At 41.8% G+C, this 22,487-nt stretch overlaps 1 protein-coding gene across 6 annotated transcripts in view; it reads left to right on the forward strand.

Moving 5' to 3' along the window:
• FNBP1 (formin binding protein 1) overlaps positions 1 to 22,487 on the forward strand; it is a 75,309-nt gene that overhangs the window by 19,737 nt on the left and 33,085 nt on the right. For 3 of the 6 annotated variants that reach the window (XM_042479118.1, XM_042479119.1, XM_042479120.1), the window contains exons 7-10: positions 9,283 to 9,411; positions 11,419 to 11,565; positions 13,103 to 13,297; positions 17,014 to 17,196. In XM_042479118.1, coding sequence (XP_042335052.1) covers positions 9,283 to 9,411; positions 11,419 to 11,565; positions 13,103 to 13,297; positions 17,014 to 17,196 — 654 coding nt within the window. Of the gene's footprint in view, positions 1 to 9,282; positions 9,412 to 11,418; positions 11,566 to 13,102; positions 13,298 to 17,013; positions 17,197 to 22,120; positions 22,211 to 22,487 lie in introns of all 6 variants that reach the window. The other 3 variants (XM_042479121.1, XM_042479123.1, XM_042479117.1) reach the window with 2 other exon arrangements.

The following is a 22,487-nucleotide window of genomic DNA, read 5'->3' on the forward strand; positions in this document are numbered from 1 at the left end:
CCATGGGAACCCTTTGGGTGACCTTCGGCAAGTCATACGCTCTCAGCCTCAGGGGAGGGCAAAGGCAAACTCCCTCTGAGCAAATCTTGCCAAGAAAACCCAGTGACAGAGTTGCCTTAGAATCACCAAAAGTCAGAAATGGCTTGAGGACCCAGAACAACAAAAAATTAATGAGATATCTCCAGATCACCGTCTTATTGACAGTTTTGCTCAGATCTTGCAAACTTGGGTTAGCTGTGGCTTCCCTAATGGAATCAATCTACCTTGAATGTAGATTGTGGAATGTGGAATTTTCTTTTTGCCTGGGGTTGCACTTTTGTGTGGGCAAAGTGTGTCCCCAGGGCCATTTTTATTTTAAGAAATACACAAAAAATTGACAAAAATACTGTATCCACATATGTTTTTAATGAAAGATATTATTTTCTGTGCAAGAAAAACCAATCTTGCACAAGAAAGATCTTACACAAGAAAAATCTTACACAAAGAAACAATCGTGCACAAAAAGCACAAGCATCATTTTGTCATAGAATGTTGTTTCTATATGAGATTTTTGTTGTGCGAGATTGCTGGGTTCTATGTAGAAAGCAGCAGTTTTGCACAAAATCCCGCCACACGTAGCTACCTGGAAACAAAGTTTTTCTAACAAAAAACTGCAGTTCTCCCACAACCCCCTTTCTCCCTGGTATACTTCTGTGAAGAGTAATTTCCCAAAACACTTCAAGATGTGGATGGTTGAATCCACGGATAAAGAATCCGTGAATAGTGAGGGACGACATCTGTTTTATCTGCAGCTGATAGAAAACTGTGAAAATTATTTGTCCTCACTTGCGAGAACAAAATATTCCAATTTCCACATCCCTACATGTGATATGATAGGACCCTTATCTTGAGAAACCAGTTTCTGTTTGTGGGGTTTGTATTCTTGATGCCTTGGAGTTGTTGAGAGAGGGGAGTCCAAAGTTTCTAACACGGTTTCCTAAAAATAGTCAGGGAGGTCCCGCTTGCCCTTTGGCACAATCACGTTCTTCTCTTGTTGGTCAGAAATAGCTGCAGACAGGCCGATCTGCTGCTTATTTTAAAGTAGCTGCAGTCACTGGTAGCAGCAAAAGTCACCATTGATTCATTTCTGGGGCCACCTTAAAAAACCCACAGATATATCCTTACCTTTGTGGGCAGAAGGCTGCTTTGACTATTCTGTTCCCAGTTAGATTTGTCATTTTTAAAAAATGTGGTGTAGTGAATTGGTCCTCTGCCAAATGTAGATGGGTTTGAGAGTCCTTGTTAACATCATAACCAAACATTAACAGTGGTCCAGTGGCATGAAAGAGTCCGTTTGTATTAGTGATCTTGTTTGATACTTTGTGCATTTGATTGGCAGTTTGAGGCTGGGAAGAGATATGAAGGCTGAGAACGGGTTGGGGGAGTGAATTTCCCTCTGTGGCTAACCTCTCTGCATAGTTTTCTGCATTACGGTGGAGAGAGATGGGTCATGCTTGTGCACTTTGAGTTTCTTTGTTTGCTGCTGCACTGTATAACCTTTTGGAGACCATCTTCTATTGGACTTGCCTGCGGCAGTGGACTGGGGCTCAATGGTGTCCCCATAAGCAATGGAGTTTGGATGTTGTTTCTTTCTGCTGCACAGAATGGGACCTTCAGAGAGAACTTAGCTGCCATCACCCATTGATTTGAATTCCCCTTGCATAGCAACACAATGGGACGTTTGCTGGGATTATTCTGTACTGAGCTTTCCTCGTCCGATGCTGCAGACACTTTCCTCTCCCCTAGCCTGGTGAAGAGATGGATCCAAGCAAAGGCACATGAAAGGAGTGTGAGAGAGAAGATGTGCTTTAAAGGAAAAGGTTTTATTGTAAGAAGGATGTCGCTGCAATGAACAGTTCTGTCACTAGGTTTGGCATCACCTGCTGTGGCAACTCATGGTGTCACCACCCCATTGTTTTTCATTTGCTTGGCTGCCTCCTCCTCATTCCGCAAAACCTCCTCCCCAGGAAGCCATTTTTGTTGCCAATTTCCCCCATCCCTGGCTCAGTGGCTGACCTACTTGCTCAGCTTGTGCCACTGTCAGGAACAGCACGGCAGCTGCTTTCCCTTCTACCTGATAGTTTTTGGACCCTTTAATAGATTTCCCGGAAAGGTGTTTTAACAGCCCTGTTGCAAATGTGACCAAAAAGCACGATGCATATTTCGTTTTGCTGAATTAGAGGCGATGATTCACTTAGACATCCCGTGACCCAGAGCAGAGAATGAATCAAGCAGCCTTGTCCTCCTCTTCCTTTAAAAGGCTCAGTTCATACATTTCCTGGGAGGTGACCTATATCATGTGAATGTGATGGAGGAAGGGATGCATGCAAATCCCTTGTGCCACACACATAATAATGTAATATGTGGAGCTGGCAAACACCCCAGATGGAGGCTAATACCTGTGTAAATCCTATTGCATGATTCTGCCTCCCTTCTTCTTGTTTCTAACTGCTGTTTTTTGTGCTGAAGTTCCTTTTTAAATGGTTTTATGTTTTTAACTGGTTTCAGTATTTTATAATTTCATAATCTTTTCACTTTCATATTTTAAAATTTTTAAACTTTTTAAAAATCTGTTTTAAGCACCTTTGAATTCCAAACTAGGGGAAAGGGGTGGTGGTGATGATGATGATGATGATGATGATGATGATGGAAGTCCTCCTAACCTTGTTGGACTTCATGTCCTATTAGCCCTCGTTCTTGTATACGTTGCATAGGGGTGATGGGACTTGCAATATAACTACATCTGGAGCTCTACACATTTCTTTACTCCTAACCTCCCACTTCCCAGCCTCAGAGGAAGACAAAAGCAACTGACCCCTCAATAAATTGTGGCAAGAAACCCCTGTAATAGGGTTGCCTTAGGGTTGCCATAAGTCAGAAGTGACTTGAAGGAACTCAAGAACATCAACAAGGGGAAATGATAGTGGAATCATAGAATCAGAGTTGGAACAGACCACAAAAGCCATCCAGTCCAACCTCCTGCTATGCAGGAATTCACAATCAAAGTAGGGTTTTCTTGGCAAGATTTGTTCAGAGGTGGTTTGCCTTTGCCTTCCACTGAGGCTGAGAGAAGAGTATGATTTGGCCAAGGTTCACCCAGTGGGTTTCCATGGCTGAGCGGCAATTCAAACCCTTGTTTCCTGAGTCCTAGTCCAACACTCAAACCACTACACAAATCTTGGGACTGAGTTGCATCTAAGAATTGTCTTTTCCTGGGCATGGGTGTCCTTCGGGGGGGGGGGGGAACCCTGCTTCCTTCTCTCTCCCACAATAAAAGTGAATAGGCAGAGTTTTGACATAATGTTGTTGCAGGAAACGTGGGCCATGGACACTATTGTTGTTAATGGTTATGCCTCCTACTCTCTAAAGGCACTCCGGGTAAATAAGAAGTGTCCTTGCCATATTGGTGTCAACATCACTGATAACCAAGGTATTAAGACAAATGTGGGCATCTAGCTCTTGGAATTTGTTTAGAAATCAAGACCAATAATTTAATTTTTGTGTATATTTATATCCCTCCAATTAAATCCAACGATCAAGTCAAGGATGTCTGGCATAAAGTAGAGAACTATGTACTCTCCCAGATTATTAGTTTCCCAGACACGTATGTTTACATCTTGGGCGACTTCAATGCCAGGCTTGGCCCAAATAACAATGAACTGGAAGCTAGATACCCCATTTTGAGCAAACTTAGGGACAATCAGTCCTTTCCAGACAGAAACTCAAAAGATCTGTCCCTGAATTATGCTTGCTAAAAACTGCAGGAAACATGGAAGTGGGATGGTGGCACTTTAAGGGATCTGAGACTTTCTTTAGTTCTTCTTTCTGGACCACATTTTAAAGTTTCTGTTTAATTTTCTTTAACCACTTTCCCCTTAGGGCTGCCAGTTCCAGATCTTCCTAATGTTTAGATAGTTGCTCCTCATAGGGCATGGCTTCCAGACCTTTTACCGTTTTGGTTGCCCCCCTCTGAGCATAGTCCAGCTTGTCAACATCCCTCTTAAACTCTAGTGCCCAGAAGTGGACACAGTATTTCAGGCAAGGTCTGACCAAACCCAAATAGAGTAGCACTATTACTTCTCTCAATTCAACTTGACTATCTTTCATGTCCAGTTTTTCTTCCCCAAAGATGCACACACAGAAATACCAAACAAGGAAAGTGACCTTATCACGGAGAAGGAATAGGAAAACCAAAACCAGTGGTTTTATCTCAGATGAACCAGGAGGACAGTTGGAATACCTGGCACAACTTCAGAGCTGCCTTTCATCTGAAAGATATGGAGGAGGGAGAAGGAGGAAAAGATGGCACAGAAAACATGCTTGTTGCAATTAGAGATGAAGAAAAATGTGTAATGAGGTATGGCAGCCTGAAAGCTTGTGGCTGAATACCAAGCTTGGTACCAAGAGAGAAAAACAGTGATAGAGAGGCTGGCAGTAGGGAGAAGAAGGGAAGATTGTTCTTCAGTAACAAAGGCGGTGGCCAGTGTTATCTAACCCTCTAAGTGTGGCATGAAATTCCGCCAGATTATCTCTGCATGCTAATGAGGAGGAATGAATAGTTTGGGGCAATTTAAAAACAAAAAACATACCCACTAATGAAGCTGTAATGAGGAAAGAGAAGGGTTGCCTCATAGCTGAAGATAGGAGATTATAAAGCCACAACTCAGTTGCCCAAATGAATGACTCACATATTCACTGCATCCTTAGCCTTCTCCCAAGATGCTCAAAGCTTCCTCACTTGCCTTACCATCACAACAGCCTTGGCTATAGAGATACTGACTGGTTCAGAGAATCCCCAAAAGTTTCATGGTAATAGTTCTAATGAAAATCTGCTAATAAATATAAGAAATAAAACAAAATTTAACAGGGTCACAGATTGGAAACAATCAATATACATTCCCATACACATATACAAGAGAGAAAAAAGAGAGACACAAAAGATTGCAGTAATTGCAAAACCATTTTACTAATTTCCCACACAAGCAAAGTCATGCTCAAAATTCTGCAGCAAAGATTCCTACCATACAGTATGTGGAGTGAGAAATCCCAGAGGCAAGCTGGATTCAGGAAAGGAAGAAACACTAGGGATCACATTGGAAACTTATGATGGATAATGTAGCATACCAGGGGATTCCAGAAGAAATTCTGCATGTCATTTATTGATTACAGTAAAGCCTTTGACTGCATAGACCACGAAAAGTTGTGACTGGCACTTAGAGGAATGGGATGCTACCACAGCTAATTGTCCTGATGCATAACCTGTATTCAGGGCAAGAGGCTGCCATCAGAACTGAGAATGGAGAAACAGAATCGTTTTCATTCAGCAAAGGGGTCAGGCAAGGCTGGATTCTGTCACCCTATTTATTCATCCTATATGCAGTAAATATCATAACCAGAACATGTTTAGACATGGAGGAAGGAGGAGTGAAGATAGGAGGAAGAAACATCAACAATCTAAGACATTATATACTAGCAGAAAACAACAAAGACTTGGAACAATTACTAAAGAAAGTCAATGAAGAAAGTGCTATGGTAGGTTTAATGCTGAATATTAAGAAAACAAAAATAATTACTGTAAAAGAACAACATTCATTCATCCTAGATGACGACAAACTAGAAATAGTCAAAGAGTTCCCAGACCTTGGATGAGATCAAGAAATCAGAAGACTAGGATTGGGAAAGGCGTCTATGAAAGAACTAGACAAGATCCTAAAGTGCAAAGATATAACTCTGAACACTAAAGTGAGGATTGTTCAAGTCACTATATCCACCATCACCCAGTGGCGTCACAAGAGGGGTGCAGACCGCAGCAGGTGACACCCTAAAGAGAGGTGACACTACTGCTCCTCGGGCATCTGCTTTTGGGCAGAACAGGGCTGTGGCATTCGCCTGTGTCCTTTTAAAAGAGATGGTCTCAGTGGGGTGAGGCTTAGTGGAAGGAGCAAGGAGAAGCCCTAGTTTTTAAAATTTTAGGACTGGAGCATGGTTTTGGCGCAGCTTAGGATGCATGCATCTTTTGAACAGCACACTTCCAAAGTGACCCAAAACGGCTTTATTTTGGCCTGTCTGTTTGGGCCCTAAGTTAGCATTTGCCTTCTTTGCTTCAGCATCACTGTGCTGTGTCATGTTCACTTATTATCCACAACCATCTCAATATCCTTTTCACATGTACTGCCACCAGTAAGCCAAGTATCCTCCATATCTCTGCATTTGATTTTTGTGGTCTAAATGTAGAATTATGCATTTGTCTTTGTTGAATTTGACCTTTCCACATCCCTCTTCCACTGATTATGTCACATCCAGTCTCATGCAGTATTTTAGAAACTGATTTTTGCACATTTCCAGTGAGTTCTTTTTTTTAAGAAGAACCTTTTTAAAAGGTTCTGTAGCAATTATATATCAGCTAAGCATTAGAGTAATGTTGTTTTAGTGCTAACATTCCTCTTTGTCTCACTTGTTCTCTTTTGAATCTGTGTCCTGAAGCAATAACTGTGCTTACTTGGCAGCAGTTCTTTACTGGGTCCCAAGACAAATATAGATCCATTTCATTTTGGGAAGTACTGAGTTAATTTAAACCAATCTGGGGAGTGGGAATTAAAACGTCTTTGGTAATGCTGGGAGCTTCCAGGAAATACATCAGGATGAAGAAAATGTCATTTATTTTGGATCTTCAAAATAAAATGGGTTTGTGCAGGAACAAAACTTGGCATTTACTGAGAGTCGCCCCCCCCCCAACCTGGAGGCACCCTCAGATAAGATTTAAAGACTTATCACATGAGAGAAAAAAAGCTGAAACATAGCAGGAGATGTAACTTTCCAACAGGATGCCAGTGTTCATTTAAAATTACTTAATTACACTGTTTTGTCCCCTCCTGCAAAATTTCATGCTTAAGGCATACTGGTTGCAACATAGAAAATTTCAACTGGAAGAGAGCAGGATAGAGTAAAGAAAGAGTTAAATAAAGCTGTGGTTTTTTCATCCTTCTCTCTCTCTCTATTTCTCCTTCCTTTTTAAAATCATGCATTTATGTTTGAATCATCCCCCTTGTATTCCTGCCTCTCCGTTCCTGCCATGTTTATCTGCTCAGGGACAGAAGCATCATTTTGGCTAGCTGCCTCCTGGCAAAGATATAGCAATACAACATTTGATGAGTCGGGGAGGAAGAAAAGCCAGACTGAAGTTTGCATTGGAAAGCACAGTCCTGGACCACTGCTGAGAGGTCTTTGAACTACTCCACTCGGTAGATCTGGAAGGCCCCTGAAAAAATATTTACTGCCCTTTCCGGAGATGTGCAGACCCATCCCATGCTTGAGCTGCCTTTTGTCTTTTACATACCATTTATATAGGAGACAGTTATGTCCATTGAGCCTCTTGCTGTTTCTGGAATTAGGGCATTGTTTCCAGCAAAGAGTTCCCTGTTGTCATTCTTGGCAATAAAAGATAGGTTTCATGCAGTGAAGCTGTTGCCAAGGAAGGTCCAGATCTTGGAGAAATTATTTTTTAAGAGAGTGGCTCCAAGGAATCTTCCAGGTACACTGGCCAGAGGATGCTGGGAGTCGTAGTCGAAAAGATAACATTTCCATTGGCAAGACAAAAAGCTACTGCCTTTGAGATCCAGATTGTCTTGAATCAGTTCTATTGATTTTTAGCCAAAAAAGAATTAAGATTAGTTTGGCATGACACTTGCATTTCGAGATTTACTCTGCGCAAAATTTGCACATGGTTGCTTTGCACAGAAAAATAATATTTTGTATGCAGATAGTAGCCTAATCTGTGCAGAAAATACAATTTCTCCACAGAAATATTATTTTCTCTACAGAAAATAATGTTCTGTTATTCTGTTTCCTGTCTAGAACATGCTGTAATTGGGAATTTAGGGCCTGAACAGACAGGCCAAAATAAAGCTGCTTCAGGTCACTTTGGAGATATGCTGTTTAAATGACGCACGCATGTTCAGAGGCCAGAGGCTGCGCCAAAGCTGCGCTCCAGTCCTTAGGACTAGACTAGAGCATGGCTTTGGAGTGGCTTCCGGCCTCTTAGGACACATGCATCATTTAAAGAGCATACCTCCAAAGTGACCTGAAGCAGCTTTATTTTGGCCTGTCTGTTTGGGTCCTTACTCTACACAAAATTCTCCTGTGGTTGTTTTGCACAGAAAATGCTCTTTCTTCCTGTGTAAAACAACCACATGCAAATTTTGTGCAGAATAAGTTCTGGATTGCAAATGCTGTTTGGAAACTCTGCAATTTTCAAACATTTGCAGTGGAAATAAAATTGATAAAATTACTTGTTGGTTCTTTTGAAAACTGGTGATAAGTTTCATCCCCAAGAAAAGCTAATTTTAATGGGTGACCTTAAGCATTCAAAACAGTAATGGGATTGTTCACTATCTCCTCAACTTCTCATCCATCTTCTCCCATCATAGCTTTTTGTAAAGAAATTTAAAAAAATAGCATGCCTTTTGTTTCATTTGTCTGCAATATATAATTAGACTCTGAGTGGTGAGTGAAATACCCTCTGCACAAACTCAGAGATACTCTCCATGCCTGTCTTCCTTCAGGTGCCTTGGCTTTGCTGAAAGACTTGTGGGGTAAAGATGGGAAGCAAAGACATAAGGGCCGCAGGCGGGAGGGAGAGAATAAGTTCAGACGAGGAAATGGAGCAGATGGGCGGAAGACCAGGGAGCAAATATTAAGTGGACCGTGAAAGGAAAGACAGAAGGCTCCCAATGAAATTGAGGAGGAGGGGAGCGACAAAAGGGATTGTTGAAGGAAAATATTTCTGCAGAAATTTTAGGGGAGGGCAGGACTGGATGACAACAATAATTCCAAAGCTGTTCTGTGCAAGAAGAACGAGTGGACCATAAGGAATAAATTAACGGACTGAAGGCTCTAGTGAGACCACCTACAGAGGAGGATGCTTCTCCCCCTGTTACACACACACATACACACACATTCACACTCACTCTCTTACACATGCCGTATACCGTTGTCCCTCCATATCTGCAGATTCTTTACCCACAGTTTGATAATATTAAAAAATATATGTAAATTCTAAAAAAGCAAACCTTGACTTTGCTATTTTATACGAAGGACATCACTTTACTATGCCACTGTTTTTAATGGGACTTGAGCATCTGTAAATTTTGGTACCAGTGAGGGTGCCTGGACTCATGATTAGGCCACAAGACACAGCCTCTCTGAGATGTTCTTATTCTTTCCTCCCCTTTTTGTCTCTTCTAGGCCCGTCAACAAGCTCAACTCCGTCATCAGATGGCTGAAGACAGCAAAGCAGAATATTCGTCCACATTGCAAAAATTCAACAACGAGCAGCATGAACATTATTACACGCACATACCCAACATCTTCCAGGTGAGGATGCCTTACTGGTGGCTACCAGTGGACTGCCATGTCAATCCCTGGCTGTGGTTAGGCATCGGCAGATGGTATTAAGACACCAAGTGGTTCCGTATTTCCTATGAGCATACAGTGGGACCTCCATAAAAAGGTAAAGATAGTCCCTTGACATGAATGTCTAGTCATAACTGACTGTGGGGGCGGTGTTCATCTATGGCGACTTTAAGGCGAACATATCATGAGGTTTTCCTGGCAAGTTTCTTCAGAGGGGGTTTCCATTGCCATCCACTAAGGCTGAAAGAGTGTGACTTGTTGAGCCGATATTCAAACCCTGGTCTACCAGTGTCCTAGTCCAACGCTCAAATCACTTCTCCACTGGTACCTTACCAAACTACAAATCCCATTATTCTGTAGGATGGAGCCATGGCAGTTAAAGTAGTATCAAACTGCATTATTTCATCAGTGTAGATGCACTGCAGAACACAAGACATGATGACAGAGACACTGCATCACCAGCTGTGATTCCAATGATGCAACTTTGTTATCGTGGCTACATCTGATGATGCCACCCTGGAAAAGGATATCCTTTCAGCCTGGCAGTGTCCCAACCAAAGGGTTTCTGGAGTGCTTCAGATTGAGATACTGGGAAATGACATCTGCAGGGCCTCCTGGGAGCAGAGCGTGTTGAGAACAGGCAGCTGGAAAGACCCTGTAGCTGGTCTCAAGGCATCATGCAACCAGGAGAGCATGGCAGAAGTTATTAATTTATTTTAAACATTTCTATCCCACCTTTCTCCTGATAAAGGGACTTGAGGCAGCTAGCAACCTATTTACAACAGTATAAGTTAGATATCATACAAAATAAAAGTAAAACATTTCCCTCACTCCGAACTCCAGCACTTCAGAATCCCTTTGGTTGGGGTGATGCCAACCTGGAAATATGTTTTGGGAGTCATGTTCAGTTGTTAGCAGCCATAAACTTGAATCCCCAGAGTTGCAAGATTGTTAAGTTCAATTTATGATTTCATAACTACTGCACAGCCCATGTGTTCACAGTGTGGGCAGCTTCCTGCCACTGGCTGTCGTTTGCAGGATGGGGCAGTTCACCAAATGATGAAGTCATGACAACTCCATGCCTTTTGTGTTGCAACATTTATTTGAATCTGCCATGGATTGTCCCAAAGGAACTGATTTTATTTATTAATTATTATATTTTTTTGCTGTGAGGGCTCATTCATTTGCCCTTGGTTTGTTTGAATTGGCCCTGATGGGAGAAGATTGGAGGGGTGCTGGTTAACTAGAAGAATCTATGACTGTTACAGGAGAAAACTGGATGGTGATATCATTGTGTTTGCCTCCTGCTCCCTACTCGCCACCTCTGTTCTGCAGCTGTGGAGTGAGAAAACATTTGCCTTGCGATGGGGCAGGCTGGTATCAGCTGAAAACAGCAACACCAGCTGCCCTGTGTGTATTTTTGGTTCATAAACCCCAGCATCGGTTATGTGTATTCTCATTTCCCCAGCTGCGAAAGATCCCGAAGTTTGAATGTTAGCTGCTGATGTACTTTTTAAAAGCTGGACTTTAAAAAAAATAATGGTCTTGATTGCTTTGCAAACCTTACTCGCAGTGAGAGTTGTAGAATCGTAGAATGATAAGAGTTTTAACTTTAACTTAGGACCCATACAGACAGGCCAAAATAAAGCTGCTTTGGGTCACTTTGGAGGCATGCTATTTAAAAGATGCATGCATCCTAAGAGTCTGGAAGCCACGCCAAAGCCAAGCTCCAGTCCTTAGGACTTGAATGTGGCTTTGGCACAGCTTCTGGACTCCTGGGACGCATGCATCATTTAAACAGCATATCTCCAAAGTGACACAAAGCAATTTTATTTTGGCCTATCTGTATGGGGCCTTTGACTTAACCAAAAATGATCAACCTTGCCATTTGAAATGTAACCAATTTATCTTTATCTGATAGGAATATAATTGAAATATCCAAATGAATTGTTGTTCTTATACGTACAGAAAATACAAGAAATGGAGGAGCGACGGATAGTCAGGATAGGTGAATCAATGAAAACGTTTGCCGAGGTGGACCGACAAGTGACCCCAATCATCGGAAAGTGTCTGGATGAGATCACAAAAGCGGCAGAATCCATTGATCAGAAGAAGGTGAACTGAGTAGCGTTTTTGAACATTTCAGTATGCATCTGGACTTTAAGAGATGCTGCAGGGCTTCTGCCGTTGAATTTATGGTAGCCAAGTAATGGTTTATTATTGAAAGAACAATTTGATACAATTGGCTCTTAGTATCCATGGGGGTTCTACTCTGGACCCCCCCCCCCGGAAGATGCCCCCAAAAATGTGGGATCTTAAATCACGTGGTTTTTAATGGCAGCGTGGATGCAGCTGCACTCCTGCAGTGGCATGCACATGCTGCTATTAGGGCCAATGGGGCTTGCCATCCACAGCTGCTTAAATGAGGAATGTGTTCCAGAATTTGGAAACGTAACATTGAAAGTGGGTTTCTGGAGACTATTATTTGTTTTAATCCAACCCATTGCATTATGTGTTTACTCATAATAAGACATATCTTTGACCTCACTGCTTCCTAGCTTATATTTTCCCTTGGAGTATCTCCAGTGAGGTAGAGGTCATCTTTCCACCAGGCCAACTGCAAGGGATAACTGAGTGAAGCGTCTGCCTCTCCAAAATGCTGGCAGCAGCAAGCAAAGAAATTAATTTGTTCTAGATTTCTAACTTCCTGTTTTGACAATTTTATCCCTTTCTGACCTATAAAGGGAGTCGACTATTTTTAGCTCCATTGTAGTGGTCGGATGTTTGGATTGTGGGAGAAAGGATGTGATATGGATTAAGGAAGATTGAGTGAAAAAAAATCTAAAGGGTTCAAAAGGCTTGGGATGGGAGTGGGGAGAACATGCACAAGATATGATATCATTTTGCCCTGTTTATTTTTCAAGTTTGGATCACTTCCTTTCCTTGGCTCCTTACTTTCTCTGGCCTGTTACAGACAGCCAAAATAAAGCTGCTCCGAGTCACAGTGGAGGTATGGTGTTTCAATGATGCATGCGTCCTAAGAGTCCAGAAGTCACACCAAAGCCACGCTCCAGTCTGGAGCGTGGCTTTAGTGCGACTTCTGGACTCTTAGGACATATGAATCAATGAAACACCATACCTCCACTGTGACTCGAAGCAGCTTTATTTTGGCTGTCTGTAACAGGCCACTCTCTCTTTCCTTATCAACAAGAGAAAAGACAGAATACTCTTTAAACTTCCACAGATGAAAACTGGGACAGATGTGTTCAAGCAACATCAGTGTGTAGTCAAGATGTTAAAAGTTATTAATAAGGAAAACACAAGTGAGGAGAGGCTGCAGCAGTTTGCTTTTGCCTGAGCCTCTTGGGAAGGGCAAGACGGCCCTCTCTTCCTTCTCCTCTCTCCTGAGCAGAGTTAATGGAATTTAAATTACTTTTGCATCTTGAACTCAAGTTTGCAGTAATTTAAGTAAGCTGAGGACCAAGGGGGAAAGTGGGAGGAAGAGAGGAAAATGGGACATTTTAAAGCGTCTGAAAAAGTGGGACAACAGAGGATTAATCTGAACTGTCTGGGCTTTGCCTAAATTCAATAGGTAGGCCTTATCAGTGGTTCCCTGGCCATTTTTACCCAACTCTTTTATTCCCATTATCAGGATTCCCAATTGGTCATAGAGGCCTTTAAGTCTGGCTTTGAGCCTCCTGGGGATGTTGACTTCGAAGACTTCACCCAGCCAATGAAGCGCACCGTCTCAGAATCCAGCCTTTCCAACTCCAGAGATAGCAAGCCAGAATCCAGGTTCAGTGGCAAATCGAAGGGCAAGTTGTGGCCGTTCATCAAGAAAAATAAGGTACCGGCTTCCTTGGAATTTGACTTAGTCTTAGTACCTTTGTAGTTTGAATCTTGTGTGTTATTCTTTTAATCCCAGCAGTGAAGTCTTTCTTTTCTTCTTCTTCTCCTTCTCTCTCTCTCTCTTTCTTTTTTAATAGAAATTAGTTTCTAAGAACTAATAGCTGATGTCCTGTTGTAACTTACTGTAATATTGGGGTGTTTTTTTTAATTGCTGACTTTGGCTTTATTTTTATTTTTAAGTTTGAAACAATTATTTCAGTGTGTTTTTTGATAGCGTGTTAGTTTTGATTGGCTTAAATCTGTTTTAGCTTTGTTTTATTGAGTTGTCATGTCTCTGCCATGGTGGTTTTTTGTTTTGTTTCTTTTCCTGGTCATTTTTCATTATGTTTCTTGTTGAGTTTGTTTCTTTCCGATTATGTTTTTCCCCCCTTCATGCCAGTCATTTGCCTTTGCTTACATCGTTCAGCCCTTCTAGCAAATTAACAACATGCCTGATTTCACCATTTGCTTCCTTAACACTGATTTTTGCCTTCGCTTTTCAAATGTGTGCTGGTTTGTAATAGGACAGTTGTTGAGTGTTATTAATTCACAACAAAACTGAAACCGAATTTATGGAATGCAATGTTTTTATTTGCCATGTTCCCTTATCCATTGCTTTTTAAATTTACCTTATTCTAAACATTTGCTTCCCTGTCTGTGCCAGTAATGTCAGGGCATTGTGGTGTTAGGATGCTGACATGTTGTCCAGTTATACTGTCAGCCTTGGAAGTAAGACTACAAAATCTACTATTATTCGTTCTCTCAGTATGTGTCTATTATGTATTTGTTGAGTGCCTTCAAGTAATTTCCAATTAATGTGACCTAAAGCAAAACATTATATCATGGAGTTTTCTAAGCAAGATTTGTTTGGAGCGATGTTTCCTCTGAAGGTGAGAGATCCTGCAGGGGGTTTCCATGACCGAGCAGAGATTTGAACCCTAGTCTCCTAGAGTCCTGGTCCAACACTCAAACCAGTATACCATTGGCTTTTCTTGGCAAGATTTCTTCATAGTGAGTTTGCCCTCATTGCTTTTTTCTGATGCAAAGAGAGTGTGACTTGCTCACCCAGACCGAACAGGGATTTGAACTCTGCTTTCCTGGAATCCTAGTCCAAGACGCAAACCTATATACCATGCTGGCTCCTTGTTATTTATTAGTAACAGTGGGAGAGCAGGATAAGGACAGAGAACCAACTCTTTCCTTATTTGCCAGAGCTTTCCTAACTGGTCACCTGGGGTGATTCTTGCTCACCACAGGTGACCAGGAAGCTGCCTATTTAGAATTTAATGCTATGCAACATGCTGACAGTGTAGCCATATCCTCACCATAGTTGATATTTTATGTGGCGGTTAGCAAATGTTTGGGATTTACCTGTGTAATTTTTCTGATGTATGTTTCTTTTCCCCATCATCAGCATGATAAACGATGCATGGAGGCATGTTAACTGGGGGTCCTTATTGTCTCAAGATGGCTTTCTGTTGGTTTAGATTCTTCCTTCCTCTGCCTTCCTCCCTGCCTCTTGGGTTAGAGTGGGTATTTCTCTCCTTTTATTCTCATGGCCTTTTAATGAGGTTAGTCTCTAGGACTGTGATTTTTCAGACTTTTTCTCCCTTCAGGGTGTTAGAATATGGAGACTGGTGTTTGAAATAAAATTGGAAGGAACCACAAGGGCCATTTATTCCACCCCCTGCCATGTAGGAATACACAGCTGAAGCACTTCTGAGAGATGCCCACCCAACCTCTGTTTGAAGACCATCAAAGAAGGAGACCCTAGTTGTATTTACACCCTTGTTTTCAATACAGGAATGATTGTAGTCCATCTGTAACACAAAGAACATCTTCCACTTTGATGTGACTATTGGGTAACCCAAGAATGTTTGTCCTTTAACTTTCCACCTCCGTAGATTATGTCCCTAAGGAATCTGGGGCACTGGGTCTAGACCCACTGTTCACATGGTGCACTGCTGACGTACATTGTCAATTGAGATGGCAGTTGAGATGGCAGTGATCCCTCAGTCAGGATTATAACACACCTGTAAGGTAGGCTAACTGGAAAAGAGCAAGAGGAAACATGGCTGACTCCAGACAAGCAGAGATCTGAACCTGGAACCCTTTATCCAAAGAGTTTTGTCTGGTATGGATGGGGGACGGAGGATCAGTGGTCACATGCAGGTTTATAGAAACCTCTTAGTGGTCAGTAGTGAAGTAATTTAGACGTATTTACCCTCTTCCTACACAACTAGGGATAATGGGAAGGAGGAGGTAGAGGTTTCTCCAGCCCTCCTAGCAGTCTCCACGAACTGTTTTTCTGCTGTCACTGTCAGGAAAAATAGTGTGTTCTGGAGGTGGGGGGAAAGAAGTATCCTTCTTCTAGTTTGGAAGATGCAGAAGGAGCTAACAAGGGGTTTGTTGCTCCTGCTCTGTCAAATTCAACCCCAGAAGAGATCTTGGAAGGGAGCAGCATGCTGCTGGTAGGCATGGCCAGATCCAAAAGTAGTAGGCTCCAAAAATACAACTGTGTTTTAACTGAAAGCAGTTACTGATGGTCATGAAGTCTTAAGAGAGGCCATTATAGAATAGGACTGTAGACTTGGAAGGGGACCCCTAGGCCATCAAGATCTCTGGTCATTGTCTTTTTACTGCTTCTCAGCCAATTGGGCACACTGGGTCTCTAACCCAGGACCATCCAGTATGCTCCACCATTTGGGTGGGCACCCTTTAAGACCTTTTTCTGCTTGCCTCTTGTAATAGAATTATAGATTCCTAGAGTTGGAAGGGGCCCCATTGGTCATGGAGTCCAAAAATCCCGTTCTTTGCAAGTACTCAGCTAGAGCATCTCCTGCAGGGACTCTTCTTGGATGTCCAGAGAAAAAGACTCCACCACCTCTCTAGGCAATGGGTTCCATTACTTGAACTGATCTCACTATCAAGAGCTTCCTTCTGATGTTCAATCAAAATCTCTCCTCCTGTAATATAAAACCAGAAGACCTGGTCCTACCCTCTGGTGCAGCAGAGAACAAACCTTCCCCTTCCCGTCTGTGACAATCTTTGAGGCATTTAATGAGTGGAGGAGGGGGAAAGACCCAAAGAGATACTGGGAAGCCACTGGTGTCATGGGGAAGGGGCATGACCCTCTGGAGAACACTGGTTGGATGGGTTCAAAGCCCTCCACACAACCCTACATTTCACCTATGAAGGGATATCAAGGACTGGCAGGATGGGTCTCAGAGCATCTCTTTTTCCTTCCATTTCTCACCTTCTCACCTTGTTTGCATGTAGCATGATGGGCTTTCTTGGGGGGAAATCCACACATTAAATTCTTTGCATTCCAGCCTTTACTAAAACTCTTTCGTTTTCAATCGCATCGCCTTTTGTTTTTTAAATGCAAATCTTTTTTATAAAATTAAAGAAACAAGCCTAAAAACGCCTCCCCAATCCTTGATCCGTCTCTCTTTTTTTTTCTCCCCCTCCTTCTTCTTATTTTCTTTCTTTTTGTAAAACCCCATGGCTTTGATGATTTCCTTTGGGTTGCCTTTTGGTTTTTTGATTTAATTTACAATTTTGGTTTCAAAACGGTGGCTTCTTTTCTGGGGCTTGTGGGTTCATTTTTGGTTTGTTTTCTGATCTTTTGATTTCTTTTTTTAATTCTATCACTTCTCCATCTCTTATACGTAGCTTATGTCCCTTTTAACATCCCCCCATCAGCCCCCTCCTCCACCCCCTTCCTCTGCCTCACCCTCTGCTGTTCCCAACGGCCCCCAGTCTCCCAAGCAGCAAAAGGAACCCCTCTCCCATCGCTTCAACGAGTTCATGACCTCCAAACCCAAAATCCACTGCTTCAGGAGCCTAAAACGTGGGGTAAGTTCTCCTCCAGATGTGCGCATGTGTGTCTTTCTCGCTCTGTTTTCTCTTCTCTTGTGATTCACTTGTGCATTCTGTCGTGACGTGTTAGGAGAACTGACGTAGTTTCTTTCTGCCCACCCCTTCCCATTGACCTTTCTTATGTGCTCTGTTTGTATGTTTTGAATCAAGAGCATCGAGACGGGATTCTGAGATATTTTACAAGATCCAACAGTGAAACCACAAAATAATTGTGATGATGGCTACCGATCCTGTTGGTTCATTCCAACTAAAGTAGACCCCTTGAGTCAGTAGTTGAGTCGATACATAGATAAATCCCACTGAGTGAATAGGTTTGCTCTAGTCAAGAGTAACAACAGAATTTAGGCTAATACAGTGGACCCTTGTTATACGCTGGGGTTTGGTTCCAAGATCCCCCGTGGATAACAAAATCCGTGGATGCTCAAGTCTCATTAAATATAATGGCATAGCAAAAGGGTGTCCCTTATAAAAAATGGAAAATCAAAGTTTGATATTTGAAATTTATATTTTTGATCATTTTCAAGCTGTGGATGCTTGAATCCGTGTATAAAAAATCTGTGTATAAGAAGGGCCAACTGTAATAGTAGTAGTAGTAGTAGTAGTAGTAGTAGTAGTAGACATTATTAATATATTTTAATGTATTTTAATTACTTTTATCTTTTGAACTATAATTTATTCCTTTAAGCAATCTGTTTTAATATTTTAATAATTTAATTCTGTTTAAGGTAACCTTTTTAAAAAAAGAAATAGTACTGTTCTTAATCTTGTAAGCCGCCCTGAGTCCCTGTTTTGGGGAAAGGGCGGGATAATAATAATAATAATAATAATAATAATAATAATAATAATAATAATAATAATGTGCATTCTGTATTGCAGTTAGGAATTTGTAACCAAGAGGTATGGATCCGCAACCTCTCCCAGTTCAGTCATTACATGACGGCAATATCATAAATGTCCCTTCTCAAGCCCACCTTAACAGCCAGCAACCGGACTGGGCAAAGGAGGTTTGTCCAGCTTCCGATCAGGGTGCAAGTTGGAAGATATTTCCAGTTCCTTCCTGCCAGTGCAAAAGGTTTCAACAAGGTTTTGCAACAGGGCTCCTGCTTCTGATTGTTGCAGACCCTGCTGGCAGGAAGGGACTGTGAACATCTCCCTCTGGCTGAACATGAGCCAGAGGTATGATGTGGCAGCTAAGAAAGCCAATGCAATTCTAGGCTGCATCAATAGGAGTATAGTGTCTAGATTAACAAAAGTAATAGTGCCACTCTATTCTACCTTGATCAAACCTCACTTGGAACATTGTGCCATTGTGGACACCAGATTTAAGGAGAATGCTTCCCAGTGGTCAATTTCTTTTGTTCCAAATACCCTCTAAGTGGAATCATAGTGTTGTAACTGAAAAGTGTGAAATGGTCTGAGGAAGGAAGAGGGTCAAGTTTAGCGGGCAACATTTCAGCAGGACTGGCAGAAAAACATCCCCCCCCCACGAAGTTTTTAGAAAATTCCCTCATACCAGAGAATAAGAGCCTTGGAAACAAAGCTGGAGAGTAGCACCTTTCCCCATGCCTTATCGTATAATGTCATTGCGCTTCAGTTCTCTTCCATGGGAGAGGGTTGTAAATGTGTGTCTTTCTTTTAGCTGGAAATATCTTTTCGTCAGAAGACACACTTTTACAAACTTCTTCCATGGGAAGAGTACTGGAGTACTATAACGTCATGCGGCAAGGTGCAGAGAAAGCTGCTATCTTCAGCACCCTTTCCACTTTTCCCTTGCGATAAGGCTCTAAATCGTGAGCCTTTTACTTGCAGCTGGAAGACTTTGGCCCCTTCTTGTTTTGTCTGAGATGAACCAGGCTGTCCCTATAAATGTCCATGATGAAAGAGATCACTTTGTCCACTGAAAGAGAAAGGCAGTGGGAGTTGACAGAACCCATGAACCCAATTGCATTCAGATTTTTGTGGTTTCTATTTTGGAGGAAGTTGTCTACTTGATTCTGTCCTCTCCTCTCCCTACTACCCTCTTCACACCTTCACCATTTAACTAACATTCCCTTTTTGCATCTAGGGATGCTTTCTTCAGCCTTCGTTGCATTTCACTTTCTCTTCTTGTAGTTAGTAATTCTGTCCTTTCTTGTTAGATGTTTCACCTTAATACCTTTTTCAATCTTCCTGTAGTGATTCCATCATCTTTGTTTGTGTATTTGCAGTCTTGACATCTGAGATAAATTCAACCTTCAATATTATTTCAATAGATATATCATATCTGGATTCAAGTTCATTGTTGCTTGTGGTTGTGTTTCTGTGCTTTTCAAAACCGGTACATACTTAATGGTCTTATAAATAAGATGAAATGATGTTGCAGTTTCCTGGGGCTAATTGGTTTAAGGGCTGCTTTCCATGTTATAGTCTGACAGCTCGACAGTGCACCCTTGAGTCTCATCTGTGTTGGGAAAAATATAATGTAAATTAGCCATCTATATACAGTAGTTAATTTAATATTAACTTATACTATCAGTATAATCATATCACTTCCATTCACTGCACAAGAAAATCCTGGCTATGGAAAGCTAGTGTCCCAGAAGAAGGCTTTTTGAATAGTCCTCTCTTGGTGTGCTAGCTTTCTATATGCATGGAGTTTTTATTTTTGTTTTTCATTAATGTAGAAAGCATTGAAACATGAAATGCACTTAGCACTTTACCTGCTTTTTTGACCTGACTCCTGGACATATTAATCTCCCAATCCACATTTATGTCCTGATACCTCTTGGGGAACCCAAGACACGATAAACTGTGTGACATGTGCAGATGGCACCGTCTCCATTCTGGCTAATTGGGCAGATTAGGCAGAAGAGAGCCAAGGGTCAGGTACTTGAAATTAATGTTGACTGGCCTTATATGTAGATATGTGGAAGATTTTCCATGACTGGACACTGTGTCTCCCCAAACATTCAACTGATGGTGCATTTGCTATGCCCACTACCAACTTAGAAGGGTTGTTTGAATTTGGTACACAAGAAAATTAGGCATAAGTAATTCTCCATCCAGGGTGACAGTCCAATATTTTCTGGTGCATCATCTCCTGCTTGTTTTTATGGGACATCCAAGTCTTTTCCTGAAGCAGATCCCGGAATTTGGGGGGACTTCCCCCTAGTCAACCCACCCTGAGGTTGTTTCATGTGGCATGCTTTTTTTCAAGGTCAGCTGAAAGCAAAGCATCATAACTAGAGCAGAAATAATTCTTGTTCCTTTGATGGCAGACATGGAAAGAACTGTTGTTGTGTTTTGACGGTGGTGCTGAAAGTTGCATTTTTCATCTCCCTGGACTTGTTGAAAGAAATGACATCCATGATCTTGTACAGCCCCACACTGACTAGGCTTTCTGTGAAATAAAGTATAAAACTGGGCAGTGTGCATATTTTAAAATAGACATGGCTAAAATGTACATGATTGGAAAAAACATGTAGAAAACACATTAATTTGGGTAAATTGTACATTCATACATTTGGAGAAAGGTGTTAAAATTGTGCATTCAGTGCTGTAAGAAAACACAAATACCAATATGAAGCAAAAGTAGGAAGAACATTCATAGGATTCAGTGAAACCCCATGAAACTGAACCAAACATTTTCTTTTCTCACCTGCATTCTACTCCCAATTCTCCTTTGAAAAATTCAATTGCAAATAGTCTCTGGGTGAATATTCTAGCAAACATATGGTATTTGACAATGTTTGACATTTGACAGCCGGAGATTTTTTTTTTAACACAAAATTACAGCTGACCTTTGGCATCTGCCTTGCTGGCCATAGGAATTTGTAGGTTTTGGATTAACTGGAGTCCTTTATTTTGTCCGTCACAAAGTCGGAGAGGAAAATAGTCAACATTTTGGCAAATCAAAGATGGTGCTCATGGGAACCAAAATGGAAAAGTTGCCACAAGTGCAGAGCTTACTGGGGTAGGATGGGGTGGGTTTATTTTGGCTGGTGCAGGGAGCATTTTCAACTTGTTTTTACTCCCCCTCCCTGGTACTTTTAGATCCAGGTGAGTCCTTTTTAAATCATAGAATCATAGAGTTGGAAGAGACCGCAAGGGCCATCCAGTCCAACCCCCTGCAATGCAGGAAATCCAAATCAAAGCATTTCCGACAAATGCGCGAAATAGCAGGAAATGAGCAGTTTCTAAAAAGGTTTCTCATGGACATAAAATGGATAAGGGTAGAAGGGAAAAATGCTGATTCCACTCTCTGTTCAGACATTTGGAGGCAAAATAATTTTTTGGAATTCATGGGGGTGCTGCAAATACAGTCCGGGACGGATGCATGTGAGCCATGGGCCACCCTTTGCCACTTCTTCCTTAGGGAGGTTATCTGAGAGCCTTGTCACATTAAAAACAAACCTGGCAGGAAATTGGAGTGGAGCACATTTATCTTTCTGTCTTTGCATGACATCAAAGCACTTCTCTTCCAGTTGTAAAAGCATGGGAGAGGGTCATAAAAGTGTCCCTTTTACCAAGCTGGAAAAATCCGTTTGGCAAATAGGAGGTTTTAACATTTCCCCCCATGCTTTTATGAATGGAAAAGAATGGAAATGCTTCAGCGTCATGCGGTGACAGAAAGATAAATGTGCTTCCCCATGTTTGCCTGCTGGGTTGCTTTTAATGCGATAAGGCCTTGGTTCTCCACCTCCAGCCACAAGGCCTCCAAAATCCTCATCCTGATGTATTCCAGACATGGGAGTGACTTCTGGGTGTGCCTTGGCAATGATTAGAATATAACATGGATGCAGGATTCAAGCAGAACTATTGATCCGCCTTTTTTTTTTTTTGCTGTAGAGACAGTAAATGTAAAGGTCTTTTCTTCCCTTTCCCCCCTTTTAATGTGTGTGTTTTTCTCTTGCTGACTCAGCAGCAGTCTCAGTCTTTGTATTTTCACAAAGAGCTCATGAAGAGGACTTTAGGCAAGCCCACGTATGCCCTTGAGGCTAGGGAATATGTTGTAAGTCTGTGTATGGTGTGCCTGGGCCATACAGTTGCTGCGCAGTCACTGGCGCCCACTTACAGCGTTGCAAGAGGGGAGTCCTTTTTCTCTGCTGAAAACCAAATGCGCCAAAGCAAAATTTAAAACAAATGAACAAACCGATAAACAAGCCTGCAGAAGTATTGCAAAATCCACACCAGGAAGGCTTGTTTTTTTTTCTTTTAAGAGAATCTGAAAAAGTTTATGTTTCTTTATGTCTCTTTAACCTACCACCATCACCACCACCCCAACAAAA

The sequence above is a fragment of the Sceloporus undulatus genome, chromosome 7, assembly GCF_019175285.1.
Source record: "Sceloporus undulatus isolate JIND9_A2432 ecotype Alabama chromosome 7, SceUnd_v1.1, whole genome shotgun sequence".
Taxonomy (NCBI): domain Eukaryota; kingdom Metazoa; phylum Chordata; class Lepidosauria; order Squamata; family Phrynosomatidae; genus Sceloporus; species Sceloporus undulatus.